We start from the raw sequence: 22,610 nt of genomic DNA on the forward strand, positions 1-22,610 counted from the left end.
GTGCAAATTACCCATTTTTGTGAACAATACTATATATCAGACTAAAGTAAAAGAAATGTGGGAGCTGATGTCTCTTATAAATAATCATTTTCATAGGAAAATGAAATACTAAATTTACCTCAGCGTACCTACACCTGTAAACTATTATATTGAGTTACATAAACAGCTCTCTAAGCAGTGTTCCAGTGTATGTACATGGGGCTTTTATTGTGGAGGAGAAAAAGGAAAAGGAAAACGAGTAAGAAATGTTGTAAAAGTGTGTGTAAATAAATAAATAACGTTGTGGCCGTCTTGTGCAGACTACAGACCCCCGTGTTATTAATGTATTACTATAAAGTACAGGCGCACCACAACCCTCGGCGACACACCCTTCTTTGATGAAAACTCGGTTTCCCAGAATGCTCTCGTGTTGAAAGGTTACGTGACTTGACGTTTGTTCACCGCTTGTTGATGACGACGGCAGGCGGCGCAGGTCAGTCGCTCAGAGGTGTTCCTGGTAGGAGCAGTGCCTGTTTAGATAACAAACAATAAATACATGTTATTGCTCTTGAAAGACGGAAGAACTACCCGGTAACCGAATGAAGCCGCGGCAGCGTGAAACCCCGGTGAGCCGCACGCGAAGTGGCGCCGCTTCACCAACGTCTCTCACGTTGTTGTGAAGGCCTGTTGCTAGCTGCTGGGGATCCGCGGGCTCGTCCGGTAGACGCCCGGGCCGAGAGAGAGGGAGCGGGGTCCCGGACGGGAGCTCCGTGGGCGGCGTGGCTCGCACGCTGGCTGCCCAGTTTTAAACGAAACGAAGACGCCATCTCTCCGTCTCCGCCGTGGCGGTTGTAAACCAGTAACTCGAGGGTTTGTCACCCAGCTAGGACTAACGTTAGCTACCGTGTGTTTACAAGCTAACTCATGCCAGACCCCTCAGAAGAAGTTGGCACTTTATTTTCAGTTCAGGATTTTTAATATTTTGGGTGCCACCACCCGAACCACCCCCAGCCCGCTCGCTGCTGGTGATTGTGTCGGACTGAAGGTCGCGGGCCAGGCAGCTGAATCAAAAGGTCTCCCAAGTGTGAGGCTATCGCAGCCTACGGTGTATCTGCCGCTGGCCAAAGTTGTGTGACCTCATCTGTAGAGAAGGAGTGGACTTTGACGTGCTGATAACCGGAGCTACTTTTTTAACCAGTCGGTATCCCGGATGAAGGCTCACGGAAGGTTGTGGAATCTCTCGCTGTCGGGACTCGCAGGTGTCACCTGTTCCTCTTGGCACCGCTGATCTCACGGGACCAACATCTGCTGCGCCACAACCCGACCGATCTGCTGTCCGATCCCCCGTCGAACCAGGACCACGATGAATCGTTACCTGCCGGTGGCGCGGCAGCACTTCCTGGCCGCCCTCGCCAGCACCAGTGTGGTGGTGAAAAGCATCAGCGCTGTGGTGGTCCTCCTCTACCTGCTGTCGTGGGCGGTCGACGCTCCGTACGCCCTGGGGGTGACCCCGGGCTACCTCTTTCCGCCCAACTTCTGGGTGTGGACGCTGGCGACCCATGGGGTGGTGGAGCAGCACGTCTGGGGTGTGGCGGCCAACGTGGGAACGGTTATGGCCTGCGGGCGTCTGCTGGAGCCTCTGTGGGGCGCCCTGGAGCTCCTGATCTTCTTCGCGGTGGTGAATGTCTCCTCTGGCCTCCTGGCGGGCCTCTCCTATCTTCTCACCTATGTGGCCACCTTCGACCTGGACTACCTGTTTGCCGTACGCATCCACGGAGCGTCCGGGTTCCTGGGAGGCGTCCTGGTGGCCCTGAAGCAGACCATGGGGGACACCACGGTGCTCAGAGTGCCACAGGTGAGGCTCACCTATGCCATACATTCATTTCTGCCCTTGCATTGGTCCCCTCTGCTGATGTGTACATAAACCAGCCTGTGTGGATCATGGCCGTCACACACCAGGGACACCCCTGGGCATTGTCACTAAAATGACATCAAATGTGTGTTTCTTTTTTTGTTGTTTAAATTGACACATTTCCAGAAGATGTCGCCCATGTAAAGACAAAGTGCCGCATCGTATGCCTCGATTTACACAACGTGTAACTTTCAGCAAAAAAAATGAAGCATTGTGAGTTTAAAGGACCTATTTTTTTTTAACCGACAGCCTAGTCGCTAGTTTTGGATTGGATGAATGCTCTTTGTTTGTGCTGGAAGTCCTTGTGTGGTGAAGCCCATGATGTTTTTGTCCCCCTCCTGTGAGTGTTTCTTCCAGTTGGCCTTGAGGTTGTAGTATTTGTTTTGTTTCATGAAAGCATCCAGTTATGTGTCTTTAAACCCCTTACTAACACTTTGGAGAAGAACACCTCACAGGACACTGCAAACTGCAGCCGTTAAAACATCTACTGCAGGACTTTAAAGTGCACTTTTTTTAAAATAATTTTTAAAAATGTGCCTTTTCAATGGGATGACTTCCCAGATTCTTGAATTCTAATTTTATGCTGAGGGAGGCTTAGAGTTTTTATTTTTTTTTACTCATTACCACCAAGGAGCATTTCCTTAATTTTGTGTTTTTTTTGGAGGTGTGGTATTATCTTTAATCATTTTGTGAGCACACACCCTTCTGTTATACAGTCTATGGAGTACCCACATGTCAAGTATAGTGATTATGCTGTTGGACTAAAGCCATAAAAAACAATGGTTTAATGGCTGTTGAGTGGTTTCATTCGTTTGTGTCCGGTTTAGGCAAGTGATTAATTTCCAAATTGGGACGACGACATTTTAAGATTAAATCTGATGCTCTTTTTCGAATGTGTATCTTTTAAAACTACCATATGGCTTTTTGGGCTTGTTATGAAAACTGGGTTACTTCACTCTAATCCTCTTCATCTCTGCTGAGCAGGTCAGGAAATGTACTCCATCAAAACTCTGGTAAATGTTGAATATGACTCCCACCCTCCACCCTGGCACGTAACCAGCTATTGTTTGCTGTTCCAATTCCTGAATCCAGCTGACTTGACTGAATTGCAGGAACTGGCAGCCACGGTGGTAACTGTCCCTTTGTCTGATTACTCCGGTTCACTGGAACTAAAAGCTGTCTCTCCCCGCCCCCCACACATCTTAGGTGAGACTGAAGGCAGCACCGGCTTTGGTCCTCCTCCTACTGGCCTTGCTGCGCCTTTCTGGGCTGCTTGACAGCTCTGCTGACCTGGCCGCGTTCAGCTTCGGCGCCCTGTCCGGCTGGGTCTACCTGCGCTTCTACCAGAGGCACAGCCGGGGCCGCGGGGACATGTCGGACCATTTCGCCTTCGCCAGTTTCTTCCCTGAGGCGCTGCAGCCGGCCGTGGGGCTGCTGGCGGGGCTGGTGCACGCTGCTCTTGTGAAGGTGAAGGTGTGCAGGAAGATGGTGAAGCGGTACGACGTAGGGGCCCCCTCCTCCATCACTATCAGCCTGCCGGGCACGGACCCACAAGACGCAGAAAGGAGGAGGTGAGTCAGAGACATTTTTAATTACGATTGACATCAAAATAAATCACACATATACCCCTTTATGTTTTTTAATTGGATTAATTTAATTGGATTTATTTTCATTAAATGGTTCACTGTAATTTGTAAATTCCATGCTCGCTCTATGGCAACGATATGACCCATATCTGTGTCATTACATGAGGTTGGTCACACTGCCTTTTAAATGCTATTTTATTATTTATGTTTCCATTGAAAGAGTAGTCATCAGTAGTGTTATTCTTCCCTAATGGTGTAAAAGCTATTTTAGAAGCTTTGAATAATTAAAATCTTAGTAAATAATAATTTTCCAATTCAATAATTGAGCATTAATACAAACTATTGTTTAAAGTTTATTCTTGGCTTTGGGAATCAGCAGCTGAGAAAACAGTCTCGCCACAAGAACCATGTACTTACTACTAGCAAAATATTTATTCACTCACTCACTCACACACACACTCACACAGAGATCTGTGCTAACATAAAAAGTCACACAGCGGCTGTTAAGCATCGGCACAGTTAGCAAACAAGTATTGTTACATTTTTTTCCAGAAACTGGTTGAACTTGATTATATTTTAGTTTTCATTGCTACTCGTTGGACTCGTAACACACATTAAATACTGTATGGCTGCCATCTGAATAAAGCTAAGGATTCTGTAGATGCTTGATTTCGATTAGCTGAGGTCTGCCCTCTGCTGAAAGGTGAAGCAACTTCCCGGCGATGATTTAAATAGTAATTGGTACTTCTCTGGTATACAATTAGGAGATTGAATCAACAAATGATGAATTTCATTCAAAAAATGACAATCAACTTCTTCTTCTGATACATGTATTAAAAGACAGTATCTGCGAATAAGTGAATTATTTTAAAGTTCACACATTCATCGGTTGGTTTGGATTGTGTGTGAGTACAATAAATACAATTATTTTTTTTTTTTTAAAGATCCAGCTTCCAAATTCCAGCTCAGTGTTACCAACTCAAGTAGCGAGCAGCTCTAGCTCCAAAAGTTGCTAAATCTAGCAAGAAAGTTGGCGACACAGACTCTTCAGACCCCCCTCCCCAAGCCCCTCCTCAAAAGTAGCATTATGAACCTAAACAATGAACATGGCTGTTGTTAATACTCACAGTTCTCAAGCTAGCAGCTCGTAGAAAACTCCAGGCAGGTAGGCAGGTAGGTAGGTAGATAGCCCTTCTAGTCATTACATTTTGTCCAAAGAAATATGATTGAATGGATGGACTAATTACAGTCTACTGGCAGCTACAGGTACCAGATTTTTTTATTATAGGATATGAGTATTTCACCAAAAGTATCCCAAATGTTTTTTTAAGTAGGGTACTAACCCTGCCTTAAACAAAGTCCGTAAATTAGCTGATATCTTTACACTGGTACTGTTGTATTATAATCTATCAACTGAAGGCACTGAACCTTTTCAACTGATGCTGCACTTTTGTCTACCCTGTGCTCAGGGCTTTGTTTGTTTAACTGATGAGGGGTTCACTTTAGTTTTTTTTTTTTTTTTTTTTGTATTTTGTTTACTTGTTTGATACAGATACAATCCCGAACGGGCTTCTCTTGTTGTGCCGCTGTGCATCGTTCTGGAATAGATTATCCACATCTCTCTCTTTCTTTCAGACAACTGGCCCTCAAGGCTCTGAACGAGCGTCTGAAGCGCGTGGAGGACCAGTCCGCCTGGCCCAGCATGGACGACGAGGAAGACGAGGACGAGGACGAGGTCCGAACCGACACACAGCTGCTCCTCCCAAGCGGGCGTGACCCCTCCTCCTCCACGCCAGGGGGGCCTGTCGGTGCCTCGCTCTCCTCCACCTCCTCATCCTCAATGTCACAGAGCAGCGGAGGGCCGTCTACGGGCGGAGCGCAGCACCCGGAGTCCAGCATTATCAGCTTCGAGGACGCCCCTTCTAGGTCGTAACAAAAGTGAACGCGCGTACACGGAAACGCACGCTCTGTTGGGTGTCACTGGCAGGTGTACTAGTGTACTCAGCGTCCACTGACTAGTATACAAATATGCTCAGTGAGTAGGTATACGCCCGATATCGCACACGGCAACACAGACCAGTTCACACACAACCGTGCCCCTCCAAACACACTGTCAATGTCATCACGAAGGCCAAAAGGGGTGCAAACTATCCAGCGCTCTCAGTTCAGACATAAACGCTCAGTGTCGTCGGGCAACCTGGACACTCGGCTCTTCTCTTCCTTCCTGCACACCGACCGGACGTTCTGTCTTGCCCAAACTTGATCCCAACTCGTGGAGCTCGGTCCCACTGCTTCATGTGTCGCTTTCTAAATAAATAACAAAATGGGTGTACAATAGTCATTTTCTTTAAGTCTTTTTCGGAGCAGCCACAGTCAATAGCCACGACAACGCCGTCGGTGACGGACGAAGACTCGCGCCGAATCCTTGATGAAAAACAGCTGACGGTGACGTGCGCTTTTAGTTCTTGATATTTAACCAGGTGCGTGAAGGAGGAAGTATGAAAACTCAGCCGACGTGCTGGACCAGGGGAAAGAAGTCCTGCTGATGAACTGTGATAAAAAACTTCAAGATTTGTGAAGAAAACTTTCAGACGTTGTGATGACCGCGACGACAAGTTGATGAATTCATTTTTAAACTTGCGATCGTCAGGTTGAAAGTTTCCAAATTAAAAGCCCAGTAGATTATGCTGCAGGTAGTTTGTGGTCCAACGGCTGTTGCGTTCCACAAACCGTCTTGGAAAAACAAAAACAAAGAAACAGCTGATTGTTGTTTTGGTTTTGATACTCGGCAGGTTCCCTCAGACACCTTGAAGAAAGAGATTGAAATCTAGAAACTACACAAAATGTTTGGATTATGATGTTAGATGTTTAATTCCAACATGAAGTCATTCTGTTTTTCATATTTAATAATCTGACATTTGTTGTGCAAAGAAAAATCTTGAGGTGCCGATGAGTTATAAATTTGTCACCGACTGAATTGACGTACTCTAAATTGAAAACTAATCAATTGTAATTGTGCCATCTGTCGCCCACTATCCTATACTGGATACGTTCCAAATGTCAGCAAAGACCCAGCAAAGTTTACAGTTTTACCAACGACCGTATTCAATATCCCAGAAACGCCAAGTAAATATTGTGGACGCGTATGTTATGCACGGGAGGAACGAGTCAAATGGGTAAAAAAGAAAGAGAAGAGAAAGATGAAAACTAGTTTGGATTCCCGATCAGCTTTCTCTTTTCTCTGAGACCATCTAGCCCGCTACGGCGCCGCCATGTTTTGAGAGTAGCTTTGAAGGAAGAGTGTCACAGGATTGGCTTTGTGGTCAAACGGCGCCGTGCGACTTGATGTGTTGACGAAACGAGCGATCATGTCACCAGTTTAGTGACAAATGCTCCTGGGAAACATTAGCAGTCTGATATTCAAACTTGCGGTGACCTTCAGCTTTGTCCCTGTAGATTTCCGGCCCACGGGTATGTGACACCCGACAGTGAGTTCCTTAATGTTTTGTACGGCGAAATTCAGATGAAACATGTTTTCAGTTCGGACTCTTTAAGTCCAGACCATGATTAACGGTCACTGTTCACCAGAAGGAGATGTTTTATGTGTAGGAAGTGATAAGCCATAAGAGAGTGAAGTTCTGTCCTGTGTGTGTCTATCTCTATCTTTATCTCCATCTCTTATTCGTTTGACAAGATGTTTGCGTCGCATTCTTTTAATGAAATATGTCAAATCAAGCTTCAGAGTGTCGTCGGATATCTGAATCCTCAAACCGCCTTTCTGCCGTCAGAAGCATTCACGGGAGTGATGGAGGAAAAGTGTCCCAAAAAAACAACCGGTGATGCAGTGACCGAGCAGTCGGTGGAAGATACCCGTGAAGCGCGCAGCTTGAGCGCATTGGTCATCGTCCCTGTTCCCTTTTTGTTTAGTTTAGTTTCTCTCTATTTATATTTGTTCTGGCTATGAACATCCTGCCAGAGTAAAAAGGAATGACACCACACACCGCCTGCTGAATAATGATATTTTACAGTCTGTTGACAGGCGAGCTGAAGTCGAGGATAATAAGTGGTATTGCTGGGTTCGTCAGCGGACACGCCATTTTTTTGGTCAATGACCAGGCAACTGATTGCTCTGAATTGCAATATTGCTCCATAAATGGTTCATAAGTGTTTTATCCGGTCCACTAGTATCTTGTCATTATCAAAGTCAGACCACAGCAGGTGCTTTACCCAAACTATTCTAACCCCCGTTTGGTTTCCTATCAGAGTGGCGGGTGGGTGTTCAGTTTCTCTGACCAGTCTTTGTGTCAACTGGAATAATGGGATTTTAATGAGATCAGGGGGAAAAGATCTCTCTTTTTAAGTTGATATTTGTACCTGCTCTGTTTTTGAGTGTGCTGCTGGCAAAGGAAGTAATTCACGGCAATGTTTCCTTTAAAAAAAATAACAATAAAGACATCTTCACTGCTTTAATTTTCCTTATTTGTCCTGACTTTTTCAACAACAGATCTTGTTCATACTAATGAGTCATTCTCTTTCTCTCTCTGCATTGTGGCAGTTGCACAGACTTTTCAGATATATTTCTTTATCTCTATATGAAATAAAAGACGATTGTATGAAACGAAAACGAGCGTTTCAGTCACTTTGTTGCATTACTGTTTGTGGTACATTTTCACTCCCGACACTGGGCTGGATAGTGGCGCGGTGGTTTGACCTCGAAACATCCCACCACAACCATGAGACTCCATTAAGTCCATGAAAGGAAAAGACTGAATACTTGTAATTTGAAAGGAGACGTGCTGTTTTGTGGTTAGATTTCACACACTTTCCTGATTATTTCTAGGTGGGGATTACCAACTATCACATGAGTCAGTCTCTATAGAGCGTCTCCTTTTTCAGCTTTCAGACACATACGGAGTGTTGCACAATAATTGAGAGGGTTGGAACGAGTACCGGGATAACCTCAAGTCAAAGGGCACCTTAGTGTTAAGAATATAATGCGATTTTTAAAATGCCAATATGACGCCCTTAAAAACACCTCTGAGTTCCGTCTCATTGTAGAATCACAGTGACCCCTTCAAAGTAAGATAAATGCACATTGGGCATCCAACAATTCCTCTGGCATTCACTGACACTGTCAACAGTGGTTATCATTGCATATAAGAAGACACATATACAAACCTAAATTCTGATTGGACAAACAGAACTGCGAGCTTTTGTGGTCATTAATATAAAGTATTAGTAATTACATTACCTTGTGATGACATTGTTTTAATCCCACGGTCAAGAATGAACTTTGAAACTGAGTTTTTAAGCGAGCAGGGACAATACGTGATATAACCAAAAGCTTTGACAGCTCTTGTTTCCATACACCTGATTGACATATTTGATGTATTAATATTCTCTTTTAACATGTGTGGCATGCTTTGCCCTCCGTGTCTCTGATTTGTGTAGTTACCTTAACTGTCCGCCAGGCGGGGCAGTACTGACTTCTACTTGGACAGTTCGCTCCCATCGAGAGAAACTTCCAGCTTCAGTTTTTGAACCGCCGTAATGGGCTCAATTAACTGCTGAGGGTAATAATGATAACACAACTCACTATTGTCTACGTGAGGACGTCGTCCCAGCATTTAGTACGGGGACCGTGCAGTGCCCATTGCTCATCTCTCGTGTAGTTAATAATAATAATAATAATAATACATCGAATTTATATAGCGCTTTTCAAAACACACAAAGACGCTTTAGTTAAGCTAAACTAAATGATGTGTTTATGATGGGACCGAGCCTACTTGAGATATATAATTACGTTAAACACTAAAATAGATAATTCATTAATAATGAACCCTTGGGGTTGCAAGACTCGGTCTTGGCACATTACAACTGAATCCTCTACAGCTCGACGTTTCCATACGGTTGGAGAGCCGGTAACTGCTCGTCCACCACGTGCCCGCGCGGGTGTGGCTCTCCGGCTCGTGCCCGTCACCCCTCTCCTTCCCCGCCCTCCCAGCTACAAACTACAAACCCTCGCGGCGCGTTCCCGTGAAGTAATTCATTGTATCAGATAGAAACGGGAGGAAGCAGCGAGCCGCTCGACTGGTCCGCGACTCAGCACCGGGAAACACCGAATAATACGACTGCAAGCCATACAAACTGAGAGGTAAACCACTTTACGGAACACCGGGGCGGTATGAAGTGCTGCTTAGCTCGTATTGTTACGTTTAGACGCTGACGGGGGGATTTTAAAAGTTGCCGGGAGCTTCAAGAGGCCGTGCTAGCTCGGTTAGCTAACGTTAGCTAACGTTAGCCCCCCCCCCCCCCCCCAACCGACCGACCTCAGCGCCGCTTCCGCACTTTGCCACACACACAGAAGACTACTGTATTCTGGGAGTATGATCTCCTGAGAGCGAAACACCTCGTCCAGACTCTCGAGAAGGTTGTTAGTAAACTGCGGACAACTTAAGTGACGCTTAGAAATGTCGCGGTAAAGACCGGCCTCGATCGGTGAGCCGACCGGAGCCAAACAATGAGGCCGTTTTCCTGAATTGGCCCCGACTGACCAACTCGAAGTAACGGTAGTTTAAATGTTAATGTTGGACGTGTATTCTTCCTGTGACATGCCTACAACTATAAAGAACAATGGACACCACTTTCCACACCTTATTTTTATTACGTAGATTATTAGAATATCGTAGGGCTCTGTAGTGTGTAACGTACTTTACGGTTTCCTACTGTACCGTGAGTGTTTTGTCCTGAGCAGACTCGGCCCCTCCAAGGAGTCGATTGATGTGATGTGGGTGTTTAGTTTGGATCGGGGCCACCCACCTTTTTTTTGCACTGCGGACACACAGGCCATCTGTTGCCTCTGTGATGACGCCATCTTTCTGGTGACCCACCCAGTCGCGAGCTGGTTTAAAAACAATGTTTGACTAAACACTGGGAGCTCTCGCGGGCGAGAGACGCGACCTTTCCTGTGCGTTGGTTACAGCGGCGACGGGACCTCGCGAAGCACCGGTCACTTTACCGACCTGCCATCGAAGAGGGGAAATGTCACCACCTCGCTAGTGCTGGGTGATGCTGACAGAGTGATCTGTCACTATCTTGTGATTGACCACGGTTATTATTGATGTGACCATCTTCTGGGTGCGAGTTGTTTTCATGCAGCAGTTTATGGGGAGGTGGGGCGGATGGCACTAATGCACATGCTTGTCAAGCAGATACTTTTCGTGGTCATTTTATAATTTCACTGAGTTGCGAAGGTAAAGACGTGTGTGTATGTGTGTGTGTGTGTATCACTGTAAAGATATACAACATATGAATATGGGTTGTATGTGAGCAGGCTTGTGCAAACGGATAGAGAATATTCCAAATGTAATATTTTTGGGATACGGGTAAGATGAAATCTTTTTGTAATTTCTTTGACATTTTAATATTCTTCCCAAATACAGTAAAGACACGGTGATAGCATTTATTCCATTGGGGTGTGTGTGTGTGTGTGTGTGTGTGTGTGTGTGTATATATATATATATATATATATATATATATATATATATATATATATATATATATATATATATATATATATATATATATATACACATACACATACACACAAATAATCTACCAGTGGCTGAATGATATCCAATTTCATTAACTGGCGAATTCATAAATCGTATTTATTTTTGCCAATGGTAAAGACTTCCTCAGAATATATGCACATATCAGATCTCCCGGGGTTTGTGCTAAAGATGTGGCATGATACTTTTTGTAATTGTGGAAATGCTCATTCTTTTTGTTTCATAATGTCACTGCATTACTTTCTCTTTTTAAAGGACTATCAAGGTTTTGTATCAGCAGTGCCGCAGTAGGTCATTCTTATACAGTCTTAATGTTCCACATATTTAAGCTATTGAAGTTGTTTTGATAAGGATTAGTGCGTCTTATGGAATTGTGCTTATTGACTTGGCTTTGATTATCACACAGTTGGATCTTAATGACACCTTTTCTTAATTAGCAGTATGGCGTATCTAGTTAACTTAAAATCCAGAATCCCTGACATCTTAGTGAGCACATGCATGTTAAGTGTCTTTGAGTATTAAGTGTCTTTGAGTATTATGAAAAGCGCTATATAAATTAAATACATTATTATTATTATTATTATAGCTGTTGTCTTCATTGTGTAGGTTAGACAAATTGTTGCATGAAGCCATCAAATTACTAAGCAGTCACCACAATTGAGATGTGTTTTTTTTTTACTGCTGTATTGTTTCATTATTCCAATTCCCTTCACAGTAATTTGCTAACAAATTTTTTTGACACTCACATAAATGCATGTCAGATGGCAGAGGAAAAACATCTTCTCCGTTTCTGTCAAACTGAAATATTATAATAATAATATCAGTCGGCAGTCCGTTAACCATTGGGGCTAATTTTCTACGCTGAAGACTGCGTGGAGTACTTCCTAGCACACACAGGCCTTTTGATGCACCCGTTGCCTGTATGGGGTTTTCTAAATGACATCCTGATGAATCATCAAGTGCACAGTAACCATTTTAATAATGCATTTAAAGCTTGTCATACAAGTCAGCAATGCAGAATGAATATCATTTCACTTACATTTTTTATCGCCAAAACTGCCACCGAATAGTTCTGTGTTGATGGTGAAATCTGGTTATGTGGATGCATGAGTGGGTTTGGCTGGCAGGCCTGATGTAAACAAACTATTGGCGGTTTTGAATGACAGGATACTGAAATTAGCACACGGTGGACACAAGATTGAAAGACAAGACCTATCAAACGTCTTTGTTTGAATAAATAATTGTGTGACTTACTCCGTACATTCCTGTTGGGAAAGTCAGTTGATGAAGTGAATCACAAAAGGTCAGGAAGGCCTTGCTCACCCCTGCTGCCAGTTGTCGTTTTTCTATTGCCATAGACCATGTTTATCACAGGTGTTGCCCATCTCCTATGGATCTATCCTTCTCTGTTCATTTGATCCTGTTGAGCTTATCCTTCATCTCTTATCTGTTTGCCCGTCTCTTAATTTCATCTCCTGCTCTCTTGTTAGACGTGCACTCAATTTGTTGTTAGTGACCTTCAGCATAGTCTACATAACCAACCCTTTATTTTCTCGTGTACATGATTTCACCTCATTTTCTCCCCCTTTTTCGGAAAGTCCATTCAAAGCAGCGAGACAAAATAAACCACAAAGATAATGTCAGACATGCGTGGCACGAGACAAGAGTTCAGGCAGTTCAGACACAACAGTCTACATTGCTAATGGAGATTTTCCTGTTGTGTTGCCTTCTTATACACAATGTGCCCCTCCTGTTGTTTTGTTTTCATTGTGCCCCTGTTAAGTGTTTCCTGCATTTTTCTTTTTAGCCAGGACAAGGTTTAGATACTAACTATTTAATTATAGATCATTTTTAGTCTGATAGTGTCAGTGATACCTAGATGCTGCTTTGTAATATTACTGATTTCAAGACTCCTATTGTCTCATAAGCTGCTCTAAAAGAATAATTGTGCCTTTTTTAATGAATTGCTTATAGGCACCTAGACAGCATTTTGGTGAAAGGAGGGCACATTGTTATTTACCCGGTACACCCTCTGGTCCAACGTTTCAAGCATTGACCGTACAGTCACCTCGAGGCTACAGCTACCCCCGTTTTTGTCTTTTCCTTTTTCCTTAAGTCATGGAGTGAATGGGCTAATCTTTTTTGACACTGCTGTCCTACTTGGAGTATTCATCTACTATGTATATACTGCATGCAGCACCTCACTGTGCTTTGGTGCGTTTTTGGGTCGGAAAGTAATTGAGCAAAAAAAGAGGAGATTTCAAATCAATTTTATCGTTGACCAGCATTAGAGTGCTTTTGTCTGTATTATAATCAACTATTATAGTCTGGGAATACGTTACCGTCAGGATGTGGTTTATCAGAAAATGACTCGTTATAAAAAAGAATGAATATGGAGACAGAAGATGACCAATGTCTGCAGCTCACAGTGTCTGAAAATGCCAGTTGCATACAAACTGCTGTATGGACAAAAAATTCAAGGGGAAGTGAGCCAGGCTTGGGCTAGAGGCCATCTTATCATGCAAAGGGCATTCAAGATTTAAAAAAATGTTGGCAGTTGTAACCCCTGTTATCCCAGGTATCTGGTCTAAAGGCCAGAAGTGACACGGGGAAGGGAATTGAACCTGTAACCTCGGCTGTAGTAACGCCATGTAACACTCCCAGAAACGCTGCAGTTCAAAACTGCAGCTCTGCTTGATGGATTCTGAAAGCGCAGGAGAGGCGTCGGGAGTTTGCCCTCTATCACGCCTACAGCTGACTCACTGTGATTGACACCGCACAGTGCTGCACCTCTTTTAGATGGAGGGGGCAATAACCCGTCCCCGGATATGATTTATGATCCTCCCTATATCGGGTCCGGTTGTCCTTGTGCAGTTCACAGTACATGTACTGCGTTAGTATAAAACCTATCTCTGCTGCAGTGCCACCGTGGCGGATGAAGTGCATTTGATGTGTACCTGGTGACTAAAGGAGCCATTTGTACATAGTTCCTGTTCAAGTATAAAGGGACATTTCCGTTTTTTATGTTGTGCTCACACTCTGTTATTGTTGAAATGTGGTCATAATTATGGTAAATGTACAGCGGAGGGAATTGAATGCGTTTGTGACTTTCTGTAAAATGGCATTTCCCCAATACAGAGTGATCCAAGATGCTCTCAGCCAATGGCAAAGAAGCTGAGAGCAAAGGCTACATGACTCTTTTTCCCTGACTTCCCTTAACTCTGTTGGGCAAGCGTGCTTTCTCACACTGACATGTCTGAGTCTTTCGCGGTCCTGAATTACTGGAACCTCTGCCACATTGGACTTCCTAGTAGCTCTTGTGTGTTTGTAATGTGTTTGTGTTGACACCGGTATGTTGTGTAAGGATGGGACGGGAACCTGCGGTGCAGACATTTGGTGCAAACTTAACACGGCACCATCTCCCCATTGTAGTCTACCCTGATGTACACATAATCATCAAAAATCATGATCAAGACCATTTATAATATAATTTATATTATTTAGCATTTAGGTGGGCCTTATGATTTATGTAGGGCTGTAACAACGAATCGATAAAATCGATTATTAAAACAGTTGGCAACGAATTGCATTATCGATTTGTTGTGTCGCGCGATTATTACGCCACCCAATAAGAAACAGATGTTTTTTTTAAAAGTTTAGTTGAGCGCGGAGCGGAGCAAAAAAAAGCAGGTAGAGCAAAGACCATCGGAGACACCCGTAACGTTGTGCGAGGACTAATGGTTATTTCCCCGGTGGTGAACGGCTGTTTCTACGGAGACAAGCCACGCCCCCTCCCCCTTCCTGCCTGCCTGTATGCTGCTGCTGCTCCGGCAGCGCTGGAAGCGGAAGTTATCGAGACGGAGTCGGTGAAATTCCCCAAGCTGTGTGATGTTATGAACCCAAACACCAGGGCGTTAGATGTTCCGACGTTTATGGGATGTCCACAACAAGTATAGAGCAGAAGTGGTTATTTATTCCGTCGTGAACGGCGGAAATGGCTTGTCTCGGTTTTTACCAAGACAAGCCACGCCCCCTTTTCCTGCAGTTTATAGACAAGTGCGTCTTATGTACAATTTCTTTTTTCTTTTAAAAATTAGCAGGTGCGCTCTATAGTCCTGAATGTACGGTACCTGTTACCTGTGCATTTTCTGGCACAGTTCTGTTGAATAAAGGGTTGGAAATTAATGCTTTTGTTTTTTTTTATCTGAATAATCGACAGATTAATTAATTATTAAAATAATCGTTGGTTGCAGCCCTAGATTTATGATTGCCTTATTTAAGCTAATGTGTAGGATTCAGGGATTTCTTGGTAGAATATTAGATTGATAAATATGTAGTTTGTGTACAATCACCTGAAACTAAGAATTGTCGTGTTTTCGTTACATTAGATGGAGCCGTTGATACCTGCATAGGCAGATGAATCACGCATATAAAGACCATTACATTTTCAGATTTTACAACTTAAGGTGAGAGCCACTTTTCCTGCTCTGTGGTTAAATGTGTCATGTATGGTGTTGCATGGTGCACCTGCATTATGCAACACATATGTTGCACGTAGTGTTATCTTTGACAGTAATATCAGATGTGTGTGTCCTTGACAGTTAGTCTGTGTATCCGTGAGTGTGCACCTTTGTGTATATTAATAAAAACATTGCATTATGTACAGCGCTATACGTTAGTTGTGGGCTACGGTAACGTAACTATCTCTCGTCCTGCTGATTTCAACATGATTTGTTATTCACAATGGAGCACAGTCGGGTATCTGCAACCACAAAGCACTACTATCAATCTCCCATTTTACTTTCTTTCTTTTTTTTACAGAGGATCAGCCGTCGCTGTAACAGTTGCTCTTCTGATTCTTTTTCACGTTTGTTGATCATAACCACCTCCTCCTCCGTGTCTTCCTCCAGGGATGGCAGCCATCCGTAAGAAGCTGGTGATAGTCGGGGATGGAGCTTGTGGCAAAACCTGCCTTCTGATCGTCTTCAGCAAGGACCAGTTCCCTGAGGTCTACGTCCCCACTGTGTTCGAGAACTACGTAGCCGACATAGAGGTGGATGGCAAACAGGTGAGGCAATCGGAGTGATTCTGTATCGATGGTATCTATCGATATGCTTTTATTTGTTGCTCTGGCTTTCATTATATTTGCTGTGATTGGTTGCTTTTTTCCTGTGATATTAGTTGGTTTTCTGTTAATCATTTTCATATGAATATACTTTCATTCACTTTTTATGTTACGTTTGTAACACCATGTCTCGACCAAGTGGTGCCCCAGGGGAGCGAGATTGATCTAAACCTGAGACTCATTCTTGAAGTGACTGTTTTTGCTTGGTGAATAAATGCCAACTAAGGACTCGAAGCTGATTTTATTTTATTTATAAAATAAAAAAAGACTTTGTACTTTTTTTTTTTATGGATGCTATTGGGCAGTCCATTTGATTTCCACAACTGTCGCAACACTTCCTTTCTCTTTCAGTCTCTGGATGTTTCTTTGTGCTTGTATCAGATTAATTTTCTTCTGTGTGCTTAATCGCACTCAATGCTTTAATTCTACCCTCTGGGCCAAGGGAGCAAGTGTGGATAGAACTGCCCTCTTCCATTTTCACGTCTTCCCTCACATGCAGCGGTCATCTGCTCAAGTAACTGTCTAAATATTCGTAGGTCTTTGGGTTATCTTTTAGGTGTTTGAGACTGTGTTCAATCTAGAATGCCGTCAACTGCTTTTTATTGTCGAGCAATGCACACCTATACCATCCTATGTGGATACAGATGGACAAATTGGCGATAGGTTTGTGCAAATCAAGAATGAACTCTTTCACAGCCCCCAGAACCGGCACATTGTGGGCTCAGGACTGTCTTCCATATTTGTACAAAGCCACTGTGACTCAGAAACAAGAAGGATATCTTCTCCTCTGGAGTGTGACTTCCAGGTTCCTCTCTGTACAACTGCAGCACCCGGCCCAACTCATCAGTCACACGCCCTGACCCCATTCTGGGTTAATGAGATTGTCGAGATGCTGAGTCTTTATTGGCTGTTAGATTTCTATCCCTCTGTGCTGCTGAGGAGAACTTGGGCCACTTCTTGTCAAGTGTCACACTTTTCCAAATCTGTCTTTCTTTCCCAATTTAGCTTTTCAGTCTGCTTGCTCAGAGAGGTTTTTATATGTCACTGTCACATTTTGTACTGTTCGGGCCTCGGGGCCAGAGTGCTCATGAGGAATGAACAAATACAGAATTGGTGTGCGGGTGGGTGTTTTTAAATTAGACACTTGTATTAAATTACTTTTTAAAGGTTAATACGTGCTGGTTGTAAAAAAAATAACTCCTATATCTGTTTATAAAAAAACTTTTTTTCGGAACGTTTTACCAGCATAACTGAGAAATTTGGATTACTTTCCCTCTTTTACTTATTATTTTTGCAATTATGATGTATTAATTTCTTCACACGGAATAATACAAATAAATCGGTCCTTAGTGGTTCTGGTCAGGATGAGGTTGGCTGCAGCCATCGTTTATTTGATCTCCTTTACTTCCTGTCTTCAGAGTAACACTTGTGTTGATCAGGATGGACATGGTGTATTAACTTCTCTCCCTCCCTTTTTGTTCTTCCCCTCCTTCCCCTGTCCTTCACTTCACCCTCAACGCGTGTGTCAGGTGGAGTTGGCGCTCTGGGATACTGCGGGTCAGGAGGACTATGACAGACTGAGACCTCTCTCCTATCCAGACACTGACGTCATCCTCATGTGCTTCTCCATAGACAGCCCCGACAGCTTGGGTGAGTACAAACCACAGACGGACAGACATCTACACGTATTCCTGTATGACATCAGAAAAGGCATGACTTGTTGTTCTACAGCAGGGAATGCCTTTTCTGTCGTGATTATGAACAGCACTTGGAAATGGATTTGCATCAAATGAGGTGCTAAAAGCTGCAGATAATTAAAGTGCCCGGCATGAATTGTACAGAGGAAGTTACAGATGTAATAAAAAGAAGGCTTCTCGTGCTAAAGCTTGTATTTTCACATTGTTTCTCGTGACCGTTCCTCAGACATTACATCTCTGTTTGAAGGGTTTCTGCTGACCAAGCTGTGCAGTTTTCTAGTTCCCTCACTTGATGCTCAGTTGAGATAGGAAGGCCCTTCTTTGTGATTTCTTTTGTCTTCAGAAGCAGAATAATATTTGCAATGACTCACATTTTGAATTAAATCACTTTGTAAATGTTGGTCTAATCAAGTGGCGGCTTTCCGTGAGTTAAGTTTAACGTATTTTAAGATGAGGCTAATTGCTGGGCCATCAAATATCTTTTATGCAAGGATTTCACTGTCTGTTTTCCAATGTGCTTTGCATGAAGAAATGGCACCAGCATTTATATACAATAAACATTGACATTCTTTAAGTATTTTTTAGCATTTCCTGTGTTTTGAAGGAGACGTACACGGAGAGGCACAACAAGACAAAAAGAATGGGCTTAGTGTGGTACACACAGCACTGGAAACTTGTTTTATAGTTCTGTCACTTGGTAGCCTCCTGTCACTAGAAAGTTTATCCCACAGCTGGAAAAAATAAATACAGTAGAGATCCATCACCTCGATTGGGAATTTCAGTGTTACAACCAAAGTTCTCTCAGACATGCACACACAATATAAAATGGCCAATGATTATTGCTTCCTTATTGTTTTCTTTGATTTTTTTCCTTCACAGAAAACATTCCTGAGAAGTGGACCCCAGAGGTCAAACACTTCTGTCCCAACGTTCCCATTATCCTGGTTGGAAACAAGAAAGACCTGCGCAACGATGAGCACACGCGTCGGGAGCTGGCCAAGATGAAGCAGGTATTTAAATGTCTGCTTCTAATTACTATTTAGAATTTTTATTTTTATCAAATACAGATATGTTAACATTTTCAACGGCTAGTACTTGAAAATTAAACAGACCCTAACCAACGTGCTGGTTTTCTCTTCGTCCAATAGGAGCCAGTGAAGTCAGAGGAGGGCCGGGACATGGCCGGCAGAATTGCGGCTTTCGGTTACATGGAGTGCTCCGCCAAGACCAAGGACGGCGTGCGGGAGGTGTTCGAGATGGCCACCAGGGCAGCACTGCAAGCCCGCCGCGGAAAGAAGAGCAATAAATGTGTCGTGCTGTAAAATGGCTGACATATTTGGACTGTTTTCACCCTGGGCTTCTGTACCCAGCAGCTCGGGAGGGACGGAGGGATTACTAGATGGGGGAGGGAGGGAGGGAGCAAGGGAGGGAGGGGAAGAAACGAGTGCAGTAAATGACTACCGCTGTAAAATGGCTGTTTGTTGGACTGAATATACCGGGGACTTGGGTTTGATGGAGAGAAACGGGTGGGTGGGGAGGGGGAGGGGGGGGTGACGACTACCGCTGTAAACCATTGGGCTCTTTACTGGTTTACCATCACGTTGGGACATTTCCACCAGCCACCAGCTGAATGCTGGAACATTTTGTCTTTTTATCAAGCCACTTACACCGATAAAGATCAGTAGGAGATCCTGGCCCACCTGACCAATATAATTGTTTAGGTTGCTGGTTAATTATGGGATGGTCCTGACTGTTCAGTATGGACGACCACAACAAAAAGGTGTAGTTTTCTGTCTGGATGACTTGACGGCTTAATGGGAGCAAACAGAGTGCGTAGTAAATGAGCACCAGTAGGGCTGTGGTCGATGTGGAGGGGGTCAGGTGCAGGGATGAGAAGACGAGACTGAAGCGTGGGTGGGACACTGATGAGACTGTAAACACCAAACCAGGGCCAGACCTGCAGTTTTCATATACTGGGCGGGTTATTTGAACAGCCCCAAAAAGTAGACAAATCACAAGTAAACCATTAATCTAGTGCTAGTGTTAATCTTTTATGCTGGTTTGAACAGGTTTGAGGTTGATAAGCTTACAGCTCAATGAGTAAAATAAGGCATGTAAAAAAAAAAAAAAATATATATATATATATATATAAGTTTGTCGTTTTATCCACAGTGTTAAACAAGTGGTCAGGTGCCCGGGTCTTATGCGTCGTCTTATCAGAGCGGCAGAGGAGCTACATGCTCACATGTCCAGCTCGGAGCCATTTGGTCTCGCTGTGGCTAATCCTGTTCTCACAGGGACAAACGCATTGAGCTGCACTCCGGATTCAACTGCAGCTCGTGCAGTTTGAATTGAGAGTGAAATTGCCCTCGGTGCTGGTTGTAAAGCAAAGCTGCTTCATTTTTTTAAAAAAGGACCCACATGCTGGTCTATCTTTACCAAGGCTGGTTTGTCTACTTTTGGGAGGTGAGCAGCTGATCGTTAAACGTTCTGCAGACCGCATCGGTGGAAGTGGAAAAATGACAAAGGTAGTTTTCTGCCCCACATAGTACAAACTAACCAAACTCCACCGCGGCTCGACGCCTATCCCTTCCTGATCCACACTGCTGGTGCTCATCTTCCCCTGGTTTGAGACCAGGACAAATAACAAGGAGAGGAGAGTATTGTGTTTACAAGCACACCCACACTGAGCTCCTTATTTGGGACTTTTTTTTTTGTGCGTGTGTAGGCATGTATAAAGGTCAAGTGTACAATTACCCATAACTAATTCATGTTTGATAAAAAGAAGGTGCCTGGGATATACCATGTTATCCACCGTATATACATGTTTTACCATCTGCTTGAACCGTTCAACTTATAAAAAGACAAACATGACACACGTGGCCCTTTTTTATTTTTTTTTATTTGTTTTTATCCAGAAATCTGTGCATGGAAATGCCAGAATTGTCAGGTTGGGCTGCCGGATAGATTTTGGAGTTTAAAAAAAAATAATTTGCCGGTGATCTTCGTCACCAACCGTCAGAGTGAGAATTATCCACCTGTCATTACAATTGTTGAAAGGTCTTTCCCATTGGCCAGTCATCTTTGGGGTTGCTCAGCAACCAGCCTTCCCTGACTCTTCTGTGTGTTTTACTGGCAGATTCAGGCTCTCTTTACAGTGTTGAATCCTCCTGTTCTTCTTCCTGGTCTACAGGGAGGAGCCTGTTCCAGAAACTTGTTGTTTTTCTACTTTTTATTTCATCCTTTTTAAAAAAAAATAATAATAATGTTGTCTATCAGTATTTAAAATAAGAGGTGCAAGACTATGGGACTGCTTATGTGTCGTCGCGTTAGTTAATTCTTCTTTTGTGCTTTACCTGAATCTTTCTGATTTAAAGTTGGTTGCTAGGACCCATCGATCATCCCTGCCAAATGCTGTTGTTAGGCAGTCAGGAGAAAGGCTGGCCTCTCGGCTGCCTGTCTAGAGCATCGCCGGCTTTTCTCGCTATGAACACAAACTTGGCTGAAAAGACAAATGGGGGACAAGTCTCCTTTATTATGTACAAATCATTTTATTTCTACTTTTATTGTATTTTTAAATCCTAATTTTGGATGCTGAAGCCGTGATGTAAACCATGAAACGGGAAAAACCAAGCTGTATGCAAAGTCTGTAAATATAAAATGTGGGTTTGTTCATACTAGACTATACACACGCACAGGACTGGAAACTGTATTTGTAAACTAGCTTTGGTTTGTGTAATAAATTACTTTCTATAACACACAGCTCCTATTCATTGTGGTCTTGGCGGGGCTGGAGAAGAGCTATTAGGTTCAATCGATACGCATGAAGTGTGAACACATGGTGATGGATTAGTTTGTCTCCAGGCTGAATACGATACATTGGTCCCACAAAAACTGACAAATTATGTCAAATGTGGAGGTGTCTAGAAATGGTTCAAAAGAAGGAAAGTGTCATTTAGAGACTTACAACCACAAAGGAAATGGTTTAAATTCTGAGATTTTGTTTGTCGTCCGCTTCGTGCTCTTGAATAGTCTGGTCACCTTAACTGATCTACGCTGGACACAAATGTATAAATGATCACAGAGTGAGCATGATTAACTTTTTGGTGTGAGATTTATGAAAGAAATGATGAACCTGTCAGCTCAAAGACACACCACACAGCTGAGTCTCAAAATAACGCATTTTGGACACTCGCAGCAAATATAGATCCATTGTTTAGTAGTAAAGTGATGCATGTAGTATTGGGCTTTAACGCTTTCTGGTACAGATCGTTGCAGATATAAAACCCTCGGCAACCCTTTTTGATTGGATGAGCCTCAACGCCAGCAAACATGACGACACCCTCAATATCAATGAGTTTAGAGTATATGGTTTTTAAGGTTTCAGCGACATATCCAAGCATCACACCGACGAGCTTCGTTCAAGTCCCCTGCTCCAGTGTGTGGAGCTATTCTCGACTTATACTAATGTTACTAATGTGTTTTACTCAAATAAACCATATCACAAAAGTAATTAAAATGAGGGAAACATATTGTGCCTCATCATAAATGAGTGGAAAGCCAATGTGTCATTTGGTAATTGCAGCTCCTGTAGTCTGGCTTGAAAGCATCACCATAGATGAAGCCTTGTTTAAAGAAACCAAAAAGGGTCATTAGGATGAGTGGGAGCAGAAAGCAGCTTCGCTCCGAGGGAAGCGAATGTGTGGGATGTCGAGGTGAGGCGCTTTCAGCCTGCGTGGG

General features: G+C 43.4%; 2 protein-coding genes across 3 annotated transcripts; both read left to right on the top strand.

Moving 5' to 3' along the window:
* Nucleotides 1-435: 435 nt before the first annotated feature.
* On the top strand, nt 436-7,952 carry tmem115 (transmembrane protein 115). Its single transcript, XM_034536964.1, has 3 exons — nt 436-1,834; nt 3,098-3,462; nt 5,113-7,952. Exons 1-3 carry the CDS (start codon nt 1,343-1,345, stop codon nt 5,408-5,410), a joined length of 1,155 nt encoding a protein of 384 aa, XP_034392855.1. The 5' UTR covers nt 436-1,342; the 3' UTR covers nt 5,411-7,952.
* A 1,545-nt stretch (nt 7,953-9,497) lies between these two features.
* rhoab (ras homolog gene family, member Ab) lies at nt 9,498-21,628 on the top strand. Of its 2 annotated transcripts, none has more exons than XM_034536965.1 (5): nt 9,498-9,631; nt 15,959-16,116; nt 17,703-17,823; nt 18,750-18,880; nt 19,019-21,626. In XM_034536965.1, the coding sequence occupies exons 2-5, from the start codon at nt 15,961-15,963 to the stop codon at nt 19,190-19,192; spliced, it is 582 nt and encodes a 193-aa protein (XP_034392856.1). In that variant the 5' UTR covers nt 9,498-9,631; nt 15,959-15,960; the 3' UTR covers nt 19,193-21,626. The 2 variants fall into 2 exon arrangements, with proteins under 2 accessions (XP_034392856.1, XP_034392857.1); XM_034536966.1 differs by lacking the exon at nt 9,498-9,631 and adding an exon at nt 9,846-10,046 and having other exon boundaries at nt 19,019-21,628.
* Nucleotides 21,629-22,610: the final 982 nt, after the last annotated feature.

Source organism: Cyclopterus lumpus, chromosome 7 (assembly GCF_009769545.1).
Source record: "Cyclopterus lumpus isolate fCycLum1 chromosome 7, fCycLum1.pri, whole genome shotgun sequence".
In the NCBI taxonomy this organism is placed as follows: domain Eukaryota; kingdom Metazoa; phylum Chordata; class Actinopteri; order Perciformes; family Cyclopteridae; genus Cyclopterus; species Cyclopterus lumpus.